Here is a 14,266-nt window from a genome sequence, read left to right on the forward strand (position 1 = left end):
TGAATTTGAGGCAATCCTGAACTATATAAGACCTTGTTTTTTATTTAGAGAGAGAGAGAGAGAAAAAAAACTATTAAGACAACATAAAGAAAACAAGCATTATAATATAGAGAATATTTGTTAAAGACTTATTTTTGGGGCTGGAGAGATAGCTCAGCAGTTAAAGGCTAGGCTCATAACCAAAAATATAAAAGTCCTGTTTCCAGCATCCACGGCTGTCTCTCCAGCCACAAAAAAAGATTTATTTCTGATATTTTTTTAAATTTATGTGTATGTGTTTGTGACCAGGTGAGTGAATGTCATATGTGTGCAAATGCCCAGAGGCCAAAAGGCAGTGTCAGATCCTTTGGAGATGAACTCCAATCCAGGTGTTTGTGAGCCACATGAGTGGATGCTGGGAACTGAACCTGGGTCCTCTAGAAGAAGAGCAAATGCTCTTAACTGCTGAGCCAGCTTTTCAACCTCTACAATGAAATTTTAACCAATTTTTGAAAGCTTTATTTAAAGACAAAGATATACGTCCTAAATTATCGCCACTGGGTGTCACCTGTCCCCATTACCTTTAAATGATGAACAGGTTGATGGATGTGCTGGCTATGATAATCGATGACATGAACTAGATGCTGTACCCCTGTCTTGCTTTGAATTGTTTTCACGAGAAAGTATCTCTAGAATCCACAAGAACAGTTCTTGGTGTGTTGTGACCAGCAGTGATACAACTGAAACTTTAAAAAAAGTATTTATATTTAGTTCGTGTGCATTGTGGTTTTTCCTGCACGTAGGTCTATATGAGAGAGTCAGAGCCCCAGGAACTGGAGTTACAGAAGGTTGTGAGCTGCTATGTGGGTTCTGGGAATTGAATCTGGGTCCTCTGGAAGAACAGTCAGTGCTCTTACCCACTGAGCCATTGCCCCAGCCCCACAGTTGGACCTTTTCACCTGGACATGCTGCTGCATCATGTTCCCACAGGCTAAGCTGAGCAAAGCTAAACATCATTTTAACAGTTGAATATTGATGGCTTTTTTCTTTAAACGGTGTTACATAACTCACAGTTCACAGTCAAGTGGGCACATCCGTGGTTTTCTGTATATTCACTAAAAATAAACATGGAACTTCTCTGAGTTGGGGCTCATGTAGGGATAATTCTTGCAGTGTGAACATGAGTTTATGTATGTGTGTGTGTGCGTGTGTGTGTGTGTGTGTGTCTGTGTGTGTGTGTGTGTAACCACAATCAACCATTCCTGTACTCTAACTGTAATACACTCTAATCCCACCATACTACATACTACAGCTCCCTTGTAGTTATTTCTCATTTATCCACCCATCACCCCACCCTCCTAGCTCTAGAGAACTTCTAATCTGCTCTGTTGTTGTTTGTTTGTATAATTTTCTTTTTGAAACTGGGTCTTAGTACATGGCTCTAATTGTCCTGGAACTTGCAATGTAGACCAGGCTGGCTTTGAACTCACAGAGATCCACTTGCCTCTGCCTCCTGAGTGCTGGAATTAAAGCCTGTGCCACCACACCTGGCTCTATAGATTCACCTGTTCTTGAGGTTTCAAATAAATGAAATAATATATTTGTGTCTTCTGTGACCAGTTTCTTTCACTGATGAGAATTCTTGCAGGGTTTGCCGACACTGCAGCGTGTATCAGTACTTCATCCCTCTTAGTGGCTGCATAATATCCTATTAGATGAAGATACATTTGTTTTTCCCCAGCCAATGGACACTTGAACTGTTTCCACCATGACTTTTATGAGTTTTGTTTCTCTAAACATTAGTCAAAAAATGTACAAGAAACTGTTGTCTTCCTTTGCCAAGCCCAGTGGCTCAAATGTAGTCATGGTTGATGAATGCCTTTACTAAGAATTTGAAAGGAATATTTGGTTTTGTCTTTAAGACTGATGTCGTTGTCAACTCCATTCCCTCGGATCTTGCACTCAATAGAGGACCCCTTTCTAAGGCCTTACTGGAAAAGGCTGGGCCAGAACTCCAGAAGGAACTGAATGAAGCAGGACAAGGGGTCTCTGTCAAGGAAGGCACAATTCTACAAACCAGTGGCTGTCATCTGAACTGCCACCACGTATTTCATGTGGTCGTTCCACAGTGGAAAGTCAACAACAGTGCATGGTCACTGAAGGTAGGACCCAGCTTTACATTCTCCAGGACATGGGGTAGCTCTCTGGATTCCCCTACAGCACACCACAGCTAGTCCCTGTCTGCTTCTTCTCTGGGACAGCATCATGAGTTGGCAGGTCCATACCATGGCCAGTTCTTTTCAGTTGTAGATGACTTCTTGTAGGTCATAGTTCATATAGGTCATAGTTATACATGTAAGTTAGTTATTGTGCTCAGCAATTACTGATGGTCAGGGAAGGGTTTGGGGAATATACTACATTTATTGAGGAAAAGTAAGGTGAGGGCTTGAAGCTGGGAGACAGTTATAAACTGGGACAGCTGTGGCTTCCCCTCTTTGCTTATGGTGGAGTGAGTCTGTGCTCTTGTAAGGGTGTCCACGTTCTCTTTCTCATTTCTTCTCCACAATTCCCCCCTCACACTGCTGCTGACTTTTGTTGAAAGCACAATAGAGTGGACAGTGTTCCCAGGAAAAGCTGCTGAGTGCTTACTTTTTAGGGTCCCCCATTTCTAAGGAAGACATTTAAGGAAGTGCTTTGTGCTTTTCAGATCATGAAAAACATCATCAGAGACTGTCTAGGAACCGCCGAGGTACTGTCTCTGCAATCAATTGGATTTCCAGCAATAGGAACAGGAAATCTGGGGTTTCCTAAACCCGAATTTGCTAAATTAATAATTTCAGAAGTGCTCAAATTTAGTAGCAAAAATCAACTGAAAACTTTACAGGAAGTTCAGTTTCTGCTGCACCCAAAAGACATCGAAAACGTTCAGGTACAGATTTGGCTTGCTTCTGATCTCTTTGCCAACTGCAATATGAGACCTGTGTTCTTCTGTATCTTCTTGGTCTAATAGGAGGTTTGTTTCATGTGTTTTCAGTGCAGGAAGTGTGCTGACTGGTTATATGTACTATGACAAATTTCAAAAAAAATAGATATAGAAAAAAAAACAATTCTTTTTCTGTAAAGTTTCAAATACCCACAAAAGTCCATAAACCAACTTAATGAAGTTCTATCTATTATTCAGCCTCAAGTGCTACTGCTCTGTGGCTGGGAGTCTAATTTTTTCAAATATAATGCTGACTCATGATTCTATCTCTAAACAGTTCACCAATTCATTTTAAACATAACCTAACCACTAAACACACCTTGAAATGCAGTCATTCCTTCATGTGGTCAATGATAGAGTTAATGTGTGAGGTTACAGCTGTCTCATGAATATCTCTCCATCTCTCCATCCTTATGTCTGGATCAGAATCAGATAATTAAGGCTCACACACTGTAATACCCATTGTTTTTATCTGTCTATAGGGTTGCCTGTCCTTTGGACACAGAAATGTTAATACATAATATCAGGGTACAGTTATGCCATTATCAATCTGAAAATTGCAGGAGGGGATGCAGGTGATTCCAGCCACCATTCTGGAAATGTAATTAATCGTGAGTGAAGGATTTGGCTTGAACACGTCCCCATGTGACTTAGGACACTTGGACCAGAAATACTAGAATCATCCTCGGTCACAGTGTGTCACATCAGCTATGACAATGTGGTCTGACTCTAAGGCCTGATTTCTGTTCTCCATGTCTTTGTAATCCAGTAGAGCACATGACCTTAGTGTTAGCACAGTTTCCACAATGTCACAGTAAAGGGGACAGCACACAGATGCCCGCGGATTGGGCTGTTGGAATTTTTGGGTACTGTGTCATTGTTATCAAGATCTAGATACTTCCTATAAATTCATGGAAGCAATCACAGAGATCCTATATTCTAATCGGGCAACCAAAGCTCCTGACTCCTTCAGCTTGGACTGTGCAAGCACAATGAGAAAATGAGGTTCGTTTTCTTAGTTATGTTTGGTTGTTTTTTTTTTCAATACAGGGTTTCTTTGTGTAATAGTCCTAGCTACCTGGAACTAGGTCTTGTAGACCAGGCAGGCCTTGAACTCAGAGATCTGCCTGCCTCTGCCTCCCAAGTGCTGGGATTAAAGGCGTTTGCCACCACTAGCCCATATTTAGGCTTTTTTTTTTAAAAAAAAAGGGTCTTGTTAAGTAGTCCAGACTGTTCACACTTATGGCAATCCTCCTGCATCAGCCTCCAGAATACTGAGATTGTATGTATGCACTTTACCAGCTGTTAAGAATTTTAAATAATTCCCTGTGACATCATGGTGTAAGGTGATGTGGGCATTTCTTTAGCACATGCTCTCCCTTCTAGAAGTCATAACTACTTTGGAAGTTTAGATTTCTGTACAAACATGAACAGGAGGTGGAGGTGCTGAGATTTTTGGGTGATATGAATGTCTTCAACATCTGCCTGAATAGGGATGTATCATGTCTCGTAGACTTGAGTCCCCCAATCTTTATTTGTGAAATGTGGTGCTCTCTTGCTCTCTCTCTCTCTCTCTCTCTCTCTCTCTCTCTCTCTCTTTCTCACTCTCTCTCTTTTTCTGTCTTGAGACAGGGTTTTTCTGTATATCCCTGGCTATCATGGAACTCACTCTGTAGACCAGGCTGACCTCAAACTCATAGATCCTGCTGCCTTTGCCTCCGGAGTGCTGCGATAAAAGGCGTGCACCACGCACCTCATTTCCTTTAATACATAGAATACTCTGCAGATCTATAAAAAGGATTAGTCTCCCTGACACCTTTAACACATATAAATACTATTATTTTCCCTCCAAACATGACAAACTCTCAAAATTTAATGAGACATAAGCTTGAATTTGTAGAAGGAGACTGCTGTTTTGTGTCCCAGCCTCCCAGACTCGAATAATCACACAGAAACTATATTAATTACAACACTGTTTGGCCAACAGCTTAGGCTTCTTATTAACTAACTCTTACATCTTAAATTAACCCATTTCTATTATTTATATTTTACCACGAAGATCATGGTTTGCCACCTCTTACTTGGGCAGCTACATGGCATCTCCTTGATTCTGCCTGCTCTCTATCTATATATATATGTTTGGATTTCCTGCCTGAATTTACTCTGCTAAGTCATTGGCCAAAAAGCTTTATTCATTAGCAAATAAAAGCAACATGTATACAGAAGGACTTCCCACATCATGAATTACAATTACAGAAAGAGCTGCTTGTGAGCGGATACCGGGACAGAGACTGAAGAGCAGGAGCCGAAGGTCTGAACATGGCTTCTAGGTGCAGCTTCTCTGGGCTGTTTGGTTAAGAAGGGAATGCGTTTCCATGCAGACACACTGAGCAGCACAAAATGCAGAGATTGTTCAGTCAGCCTTGTCCCAGTATCCTCTGCTGTATGATTCTAGATGAGATCATGTAAATGTGCAATTTAATATCCCTTCCACTTGAAAGGATAAAATAAGCATCTCTACATTCCATTAAATATTCTTTTAAAGTATAATTTTTAATGGCTACTGTTTTAACACATGGGCATGTGAAAGTGTAGAATTATCCCTCCACTGGATTTTAACTGTCAGGTTTTTATTATAAACATCACTCTAGTAATAGGATTTACAACTTTGCTTGCATCTGTATTTTACAGGACACATTTGTAAAAAGTGTATGTATATTTTGTCTTTCATTTTGTTTTTTGAGAAAGTGTTCCTCTGGATAGCCATGACTGTCCTGGAACTAATACACTGGCCTCAAATATAGAGATCTACCTGACTCAGCCTCCCAATTGATGGGTTTAAAGCTGTGTGCCACCACCTCCCATCAATAAATCTATTTTTTAACTTTAAAAATATATAAGTAAATTAAATACTACTGTTTGAGGGATTTTTATTTTCTAAACATGTGTATGTGTAGTTTTTGATGCCGGCCATTGGTGCCGCAGTAGAGAGAAAAACTCAACAAGATGCTAAGCCTCCATTTCCTGAAGGAACAGAGGGGTTCAGCCTTCTTAGAAGAGACTGACACCCGGCTCACACTAGCTCACTCTAGTTACTTTATGCAAACATATATAAGGTTAATAGGGGCTAGGAAATGTTCCAGCTATGGAATTCATCTTGCTTTTGCTGCCCTTGAGAGTAGACACCCACATATAATGGAATGCCACAATCAAAAGTTAGAACCCCAGGTTTTCAGGAGTATCTTCAGACCAAGTTCAGTACAGCTGCAAGCTAACATGGAGCTCCAAGTGCAGAGTCTCCAGACAGACATTTCTTCAAGGTTTAAATAGTCTCAAAACACTGTCAGGCATTGGTGACACACACTTTTAAACCCAACACCTGGGAAGCATAGGCAGATGGATTTCTTTGAGTTCGAAGCCAGCATGGTTTACAAGAGCTAGTTTTTTGAGACAGGGAAGACAGCCCACATATTATGGAATGCCATAATCAAAAGTAAGAACCTCAGGTTTCCACAACTGTCTTCAAACGAAGATCAGTGCAGCTACAAGCTCTCAGGGAGTACCAAGTGCAGAGATTCCAGAGAGACAGCATTTCTTCAAGGTTAAAACAGTCTCAACCCAATTTCTCAGCCTCTACCAACCAACACAAACCCAACAAGGCTTTGCTGAAACATGTCACTCAAAGTCAGGCACAACGGCTTTACTATACACATGTATAGTATACACTACATGTGTGCATACAGAATCAGAAGCCCCCCAGAATGCAAACTCACTGATCGCATAGGGAGTATACTGGTTAAAACTGTGTTTGTGTTTCCAGGCATTTTCAGATGAATTTGACAAAAGGAGTCATGGAAATCCAAGTGACACCCAAGGTACAGTAAAGTGTTTAAGTTGACCAGTGATTTCTTGTTACCAAGTAACTGTTCAATGACAGAGAAAGGATGATGGTGATCATTTCTCTGATAAGTCAAACTGTGAAACATATTAAATGAAAATTAAAGGATATTCCATGCATGTGAGTATAAAAGAAAGTGGCCTGACTTGGGCAAAAGGGAAAGGTGGGCCAGGTCATATAAGCTGTAGAGTGGGATTTTTAAATTACTGATGAGACTACCACCTCCAATGGATCATGTGACATGGTTTTTCCAAGAGACACCTTAAGAGACAATACAAGCCAACACTTCTGTGTCACACGTGGATTTCTGTTTCTGAGTTCATCTTGTTTGGGGTTCACTGGAGCTTTGTTTTGAAGCAAGGTTTTGCCATGTTGCCCAGGATGGCTCCAAACTCCTAAATTCAAGTCATCCTTCTGTCCCAGCCCAGACCCAGGGCCGCAGTAAAGGACAGCCAGTACAGTGATAGAGCAGCCTGCGACCTCAGCTATTCTTGCTTCTGATGACTTGGTGCCTGATTCCATCTTTTCTTTCCTCTGGACAGGTTTTTATGGGAGTCTCTCCAGCCCTACGTTAGGAGTGCATGAAATGAATATTGGCCCGATCATCTTCCAAGTGGCCACCGGGGACATCACCAAAGAGGTGGCAGATGTGATTGTAAATTCAACATCAAACACATTTAATCTCAAATCAGGTACTTAGTGAGATAGATTCTGTCTCATGCAGTAATCAGTGTGGTAGATCCTATGAAGAAGTGTTTCTACAGACAAAATGCTTTGTTGACTTTGGCTTGTTTCTGTTAACTAATATCTATAAACCTAATTCAATGGGCTTTTTTACAACTGGCAACATTTTTGAAATTTTCTTTTCTGTCCTTACTGCTCTATGATGGGGTTTGTTGAGACACAAAGGCATCTTTCTGGTCAGGTCACCATCTTGATTTTCTCATGTAGGAGTCTCCAAAGCAATTTTGGAAGGTGCAGGACCAAGTGTGGAGAACGAATGTTCTGTCTTGGTTAAGGAACGATGCTGCTTCTTGGAACAGGATTGGAAGGGGAAGATTGACTGTGGGAGGCAGTGAGGAAACCAAGGAAGGGCCTTGGGCTGGGAGGACAATGTATTAATCTTTTTTGTTTTGTTTTGTTTTGTTTTGAGACCCCTGTATTTATCTTAAGATCATATATTTTATGAAAGAATTCCATACAAAAGTTAAAAGTAGAAAGATATCTCACAGTTAAGAGAAATTTATCCCCAAATTTCACGACATGTAGTATTTCATGAACTTTTAATTCATAAAACGTTTTCTCATGAAATCAGACATCTTGCTTTCTCCAAGCGCAGGTCAGCATCTGACTCTGAATCTGTTCCTGTTTCACAGCTCAGCAGAACAGTGAGTACATAGTTACTGAAGGTGGATCACTGAGATGCAAGAGTATTATTCACGTTGTTGGTGGGAATGACGTAAAGAGATCAGTTTCCTGTGTTTTGGAAGAATGTGAACAGCGGAACTACTCATCCATTTGCCTACCAGCCATTGGCACAGGTCCGTAGCCACAGGCTGTCAAGGTTCCATCCCAAAGTTTCGACTTTCCCATGGATTTGGTCCTCACTGGGTCTGGGTGATGACAGGGACACCTTTCCTAGGAGTAGACAGTTTCCTCACTTCAAGGCACCCTGTCCACTAGGGAATGAGCAAAGCCCCTGGGATCTTTAAGGAGGAGGAAAATGAACAGGGTGCATTTATGTGCACCTGTGGCCCCAATGGGAAGGACGGAGGCAGGAGGAGTGACCTGTGTCCCCACAATTGTTGTCTTCAAGGTTAGTCAAAGGCATGTGCTGTGATATCCTGCCCCAGTGGTGTGATGTGGGGAGCCTTCTGTTTTGTGTTGATTTCATTGGTTAATAAAGAGACTGCCTTGGCCCTTAGATAGGACAGAAAATTAGGTAGGCAGAGTAAACAGAACAAAATGCTGGGAGAAAGAAAGCAGGTTGGTCAGTCGCCATGATTCTCCAACCCAAGACAGACATGCTGAATCTTTCCTGGAAAGCCACCACCTTGTGGTGCTACACACATTAAGAGGAATGGGTTAACCAAGATGTGAGAATTAGCCAGTAAGAGGCTAGAGCTAATGGGCCAGTCAGTGTTTAAATGAATACAGTTTGTGCGTTGTTATTTCCGGGGCTAAGCTAGCCCTGTGGGAGCCGGGCGGGATCAAAAGCAGGCCTGCTTGACTCATCACTACAGTGGTGGGCACCATTAACAGGGATAATCCAGATGGGCTCTCAATCTATCAAACCAGTTTGCCCAGGAGAATTTTACATTGCCTGTCATGTGACTTTGGCAGCTGCCATTCACTTTGGGTTATTCCACAGTCTTACCTTACAGTGGGTTCCAGGGCTTGAGAAACATGGTGAAGACAGGAGTGGATCTACTCAGTGGTGATTTGAATTCTGCTGGGGAGCCAAAATGGTACAGAGTATGGGGGGAAAAGACATCCTGGAGGCTCAGGGTAACTGATATGCCTAGAATTATAGACTAGAACAAGTAGCTTACGGTTCTGGGTGCCTTAGAATTACCTTAGTTTGAATCAGGTCCCCAGAGGTAGCTGGCAGAATCTCAACACATGCATAAAATCTATCAGAGGCTCAGATTGTTTCTGTAAGAACCATGTTGTTTGAAGTTGTTTTACCTTTTTTTCTTTCCTCCTTTTACAATCTTTTGAAAACTGTAGTATATCAAGTGGGGAAGTCAACTGAACTCTGTAATGGGAGGAGAGTGACCCTGGGAGCCAGGACCAGCTGAAAAGGACATATGTGAATGTCGCAAATCAGAACAGGCTTCAGGGTCTTGTCCTTTGGACAGCATGGAATAGAAACTTCTCCCCACTGTGTCTAGGATGTCTAAACTATTTGATGACATCATGTTAGAGATTAAAGTTGGACCAGGCATTTTTCTTTCCTGTGACATCTTGAATTGCTAGTTTATGTAGCAGCCTTTTGCAGGTGGATCTTAACCTTGTCTTTTGTGTGTGTGTTTTTAAAGGAAATGCTCAACAGGACCCAGATGCCATTGCTAAAGCTATAATGGATGCCATTGAAGAATTTATCCAGAAAACATCAGTGCGGGCTGTGAAGAAAGTCAAAGTTGTTATCTTCCAGCCTCATATCCTGAGTGTTTTTTATGACAACATGAAAGACAGAGAAGGCTCCCCGGCTCCTCCCCAGCCGTCTCTACTGTCTAAGATCACCTGTGAGTTCTTCACTTTTATCAAATACATTTTCCTCACCTTGATGCTGAAGGGAATAAAACAAAAATTAATTTTCATTTTCTCTTTAGCCTTTTTTGGCTTTTCAAAGCACACTCCCCACAAACAGAACACCCTGTTTTTGGAAAAGAAAGTAGAGTGGACCGTTTTCCAGGTATGTGGCATAGATGAAGACAGTGTGGAACGCACAATCTCCTGGATACAGAATCTGATCACCCAGGAGCAGCATTCCTATCAGAGTGATGATGAGTGTGTCAGAGACTTTGGTGAGAAGGAGTACAAGAAGCTGAATGAGCTGCAGGAGAGGCTGAACATCGTCATTGAGCTGGACCAGAAGACACCTTTGATTAATGTTACAGGAATCAGCAGAGATGTGATGGGAGCTAGAGATGAGATTGAAAACCTGATCAAGAGCATCCGATTGGCTAAAGAGAAGGAAAGCCAGGCAGACTATGTCCTCACATTCGTGGAATGGCGATATATTGTCAACAACGTCACACACTGTTTTGACAAAATACCTAACATGCAGTTGGAGAACGCACGGCAGGCAAAGCACAAGAGCACTGTTGTCAAAATTAATAATCAGGACTTCACAGTGAACTTGAGGACAAACACGGCCACAGGCCCTCAAGGACAGAGTGTCACAGTTCGGCGCATCTTAAAAGATGAAAGTAAGTTACATGCTCGTGGGTGTAAGTCATTGCTCCAAATCTGAGTTTAACATTATGTAAAAACACAGTGGGGTTTTGTTGTTGTTGTTTGCTTTTTGTTTTTCAAAATAGATTTTCTCTGCATAAGAGCCCTAGCTGTCCTGGAACTAGCTCTTGTAAAGCAGGCTGGCCTGGGACTCACAGAGATCTGCCTCTGTCTCCAGAGCGCTGGATTAAACGCATGAGTCACCGCCACAGAGCTTGTTTTGTTTTTGATAGTGTTTTATTATTCAGCCATTGCTGATCTGGAACTCACTCATTCTCTCTCTCTCTCTCTCTCTCTCTCTCTCTCTCTCTCTCTCTCTCTCTTTCACTCTCTCTCTCTTTCTCTCTCTCTCAGAAATGTTTCACTATGTAGCCATGGCTGACCTGGAAGTTAGACCAGGCTAGGCTCTAATTCAGAAATTTGCCTGCTTCTGCTTCCCTAGTGCTGTATTAAAGGCATGATCCACCCATGCTCTACTGTATTAAATTTTAAAGTAGATAAAATTCAGATAACCTTAGTAGAATAATTTAAAGATCTTGGTCTCTTAAGTTTCCACAGCGTACATTATAGTCAGGAAAATACAGCCCAAAAAGAACCATCCTAACTGTAACAACAGTTAACCTTGCATTTTCCATCTGGATCATTTATATTGGATTAGTTATTCTGGTCAAATAACGCTGCCTGAGGCAGAGGTAGAAAAAGAGTAGTTTCAGAAGGAAAGTGGCCCAGGGTTCTCAAGAACACAAAAGTCAAGGAGAGGACAGACTTGTTAGAGTTGGCCTCTGTGTCCATGATGATGACCAAGGGAAGACCCCAATTTCCTGTTCCAAAGATTCCTGGATACCAGTGCATAAAATGGCGTACAGGTTTCTGGTAGATCTGATCCCCAGAAAGGGAGTGGCTGGCTTGTGTAGGCTGTCATTCCTGCCTTCAAACCACATGAGTCCCCTATGGCTTCCCACAGACTATATTCATCTTCTGTGGGACCAGTATGAATGAACCCCCAGACTCTACGCAATTCCCATTCTAAGGAATGACATATCATATGTGGTGTTCTACAGCCTGCCACAGATAAACCCTACCACCCACCCACCTACCTCTTAAGGATGGAGTGAGGCAAATGAGAAAATACATGTAGACTACCCTCCAGTGGTACAAACTCATGCATGTGCAAATGACAGAGATTGTTCAGAACAAGATAGTAATGAATTTGTTAAATCACATCAGAGTAGAGGCTGTGCACTAAATGAAGGTGAGTTACAACATGTCGTCAGTTCTCTCACCTTAGCAAGACAGAAACAGGAGTAGGCAGAGAGGCTCCATCCCTCGGAAACCCTAACTCAGTACATGGATGGCTTTTGTCTTCTTCTGGAGAGGGTGCTGGGAAACAAGTCTCATATGTGTCACACAAGAGATCTACCACTGCGCTATCTCACCTTAAATCACCTGCCTCTTTAAACAAGTTTTCCATCTCATCCTGATACCAATGGCTCATGCTCCATGCTTTTAACAGCATCCTTTTAGGAAGATAAGAAATGTCTTGAATACATAGAATTGTGAGACTATAATACAACAGGAAGGAAGGTTTGTCAAAGCATACTGGAAATGAACACAGGAGCCCTCAAATGTCTATTTTGCAGCTGAAATCCCTTCAAATTGGAGTGACATGGGGCAGAAGAAATTGTTTGTGGTCAGTCTGCAAACCAGTGATCCTGAGTATATCATGGTGGCAAGCAAGTTCCACCAGACCTGCCAAAAGTTTGTCATAGAGAACGTAAGTTGGCTGTTGAGTTTTCTAATGGAAAAGATACATAGTTATACAATTGGTATAATCAATGTTCCTGAATAAATCCACTCATATATGGGTCTGTAGAGGTGGCCTGTGGGTCAAGATTTTGTATTGCTCTCTCAGAGGACCCCAAGTTCCAAGTTTGCTTTCCAAACCCACATCAGGTAGCTTACAACATTCTGAAACTGTAGCACCTAGCTAGCCAACCCAACATAATGTGTTAACTCCAGGCCAGGAAGACAGCCTTGTCTGTATCTCTCTCTCTCTCTCTCTCTCTCTCTCTCTCTCTCTCTCTCTCTCTCTCTCTCTCTCTCTCTCTCTCTCTCTTGTTCTCCTTCCAACTTTAGGGATTGAACTCAGGTCACCATATACTTACTAAGTTGTGTTAACGGTCCTAAAAATATTTCTGAACATGGGAAGCTGTCACTTGGCACTGAATTTGTGTGAGTACTATTTTTACTTATGAGAGACAAAGATGCTGGGCAGTGGTAGTGGACGCCTTTAATTCCAGCACTCAGGACAGGAGTCAGAGGCAGGTGGATCTCTGTGAGTTGGAGGTCAGCTTGGTCTACAAGAGCTAGTTCCAGGACAGGCCCTAAAGGTACAGAGAAATCCTGTTTCAAAAAACCAAAAGAGTGACATCCAGTTTTGCCAGCACAATTTGTTGAAAATGCTGTCTTTTTTCCATTGTATACTTTTAGCTCCTTTATAAAAAATCAGGTGCTCATAGGTTTGTGGGTTAAAGTCAGGGTCTTCTATTCAATTCCATTGGTCGACTTCTCTGTTTTTATGCCAATACCAGGCTGTTTTCAATACTGTAGCTCTATAATAGAGTTTGAAGTCAGGGATGGTAATGCCTCCAGACAATCCTTTATTGTATAAGATTGTTCTGGCTATCCTGGGTTTTTTGTTCCTCCATATAAAGTTGATTATTGTCTTCTCCAGATCTCTGAAAAATTTTGATGGGATTTTGATGGGGATTGCATTGAATCTATAGATTGCTTTTGGTAGAATTGCCATTTTTACTATGTTGATCCTCCCAATCCAAGAGCAAGGGAGGTCCTTCAATTTTCTGGTGTCTTCTTCAATTTCTTTCTTCAAAGACTTATAGTTCTTGTCGAATAGGTCGGAAAAAAAAACCAAAAGAGGAAGAAGAAAAGAAAAAAGAAAGACAAAAATTGTAATTTGGTATCACTTGGCAAGGGCTATTGGCATCTTCAGAATAACTTAATACTTTATTAATTTATAGATCGAAAGGATCCAGAATCCAGCTCTCTGGAGGAGGTACCAGTCAAACAAAAAAATCATGGATGAAAAGAATGGCCATGGAAGAAATGAGAAACAACTCTTCCATGGGACGGAGGCTAGCTCTATTCTACACCTCAACAGCCACGGATTTAACCGCAGCTATGCTGGGAAGAACGGTGAGGAAGGATGCAGTCAGTCAGTTTCCCCAAAGGGGCTGCTGACTTAGAACCACCCTGGGCTCCGTTCACTGTGTTCCTCAAATTGAGGTGGCCAGAGTAGAGTCAGTTTTAGCAGTAAACAGCTATATGTCCTCTGAGGAGAAAAATTGATATAACAATGATGATGATAAAGAAAATGTTTTAAATATTCAAGCCAAGCATTCCTTTTACATCAGTTGACATAGTGGGCT

The 14,266-nt window shown here is 41.7% G+C and overlaps 1 protein-coding gene across 6 annotated transcripts in view; it reads left to right on the top strand.

Moving 5' to 3' along the window:
• The window catches only part of LOC142845792 (protein mono-ADP-ribosyltransferase PARP14-like), a 94,048-nt gene that overhangs the window by 23,655 nt on the left and 56,127 nt on the right, over positions 1–14,266 (top strand). For 2 of the 6 annotated variants that reach the window (XM_075965167.1, XM_075965196.1), the window contains 9 exons: positions 1,902–2,141; positions 2,687–2,908; positions 6,783–6,837; positions 7,403–7,552; positions 8,237–8,401; positions 9,902–10,108; positions 10,196–10,795; positions 12,461–12,594; positions 13,859–14,033. The exons of 2 other annotated variants lie outside the window; for them this stretch is intronic. In XM_075965167.1, the coding sequence (XP_075821282.1) occupies positions 1,902–2,141; positions 2,687–2,908; positions 6,783–6,837; positions 7,403–7,552; positions 8,237–8,401; positions 9,902–10,108; positions 10,196–10,795; positions 12,461–12,594; positions 13,859–14,033 (1,948 nt within the window). Of the gene's footprint in view, positions 1–1,901; positions 2,142–2,686; positions 2,909–6,782; positions 6,838–7,402; positions 7,553–7,811; positions 7,890–8,236; positions 8,402–9,901; positions 10,109–10,195; positions 10,796–12,460; positions 12,595–13,858; positions 14,034–14,266 lie in introns of those variants that run through there. 2 more of the 6 variants (XM_075965227.1, XM_075965207.1) reach the window with 2 other exon arrangements.

Source organism: Microtus pennsylvanicus, chromosome 1, assembly GCF_037038515.1.
Source record: "Microtus pennsylvanicus isolate mMicPen1 chromosome 1, mMicPen1.hap1, whole genome shotgun sequence".
Taxonomy (NCBI): Eukaryota; Metazoa; Chordata; class Mammalia; order Rodentia; family Cricetidae; genus Microtus; species Microtus pennsylvanicus.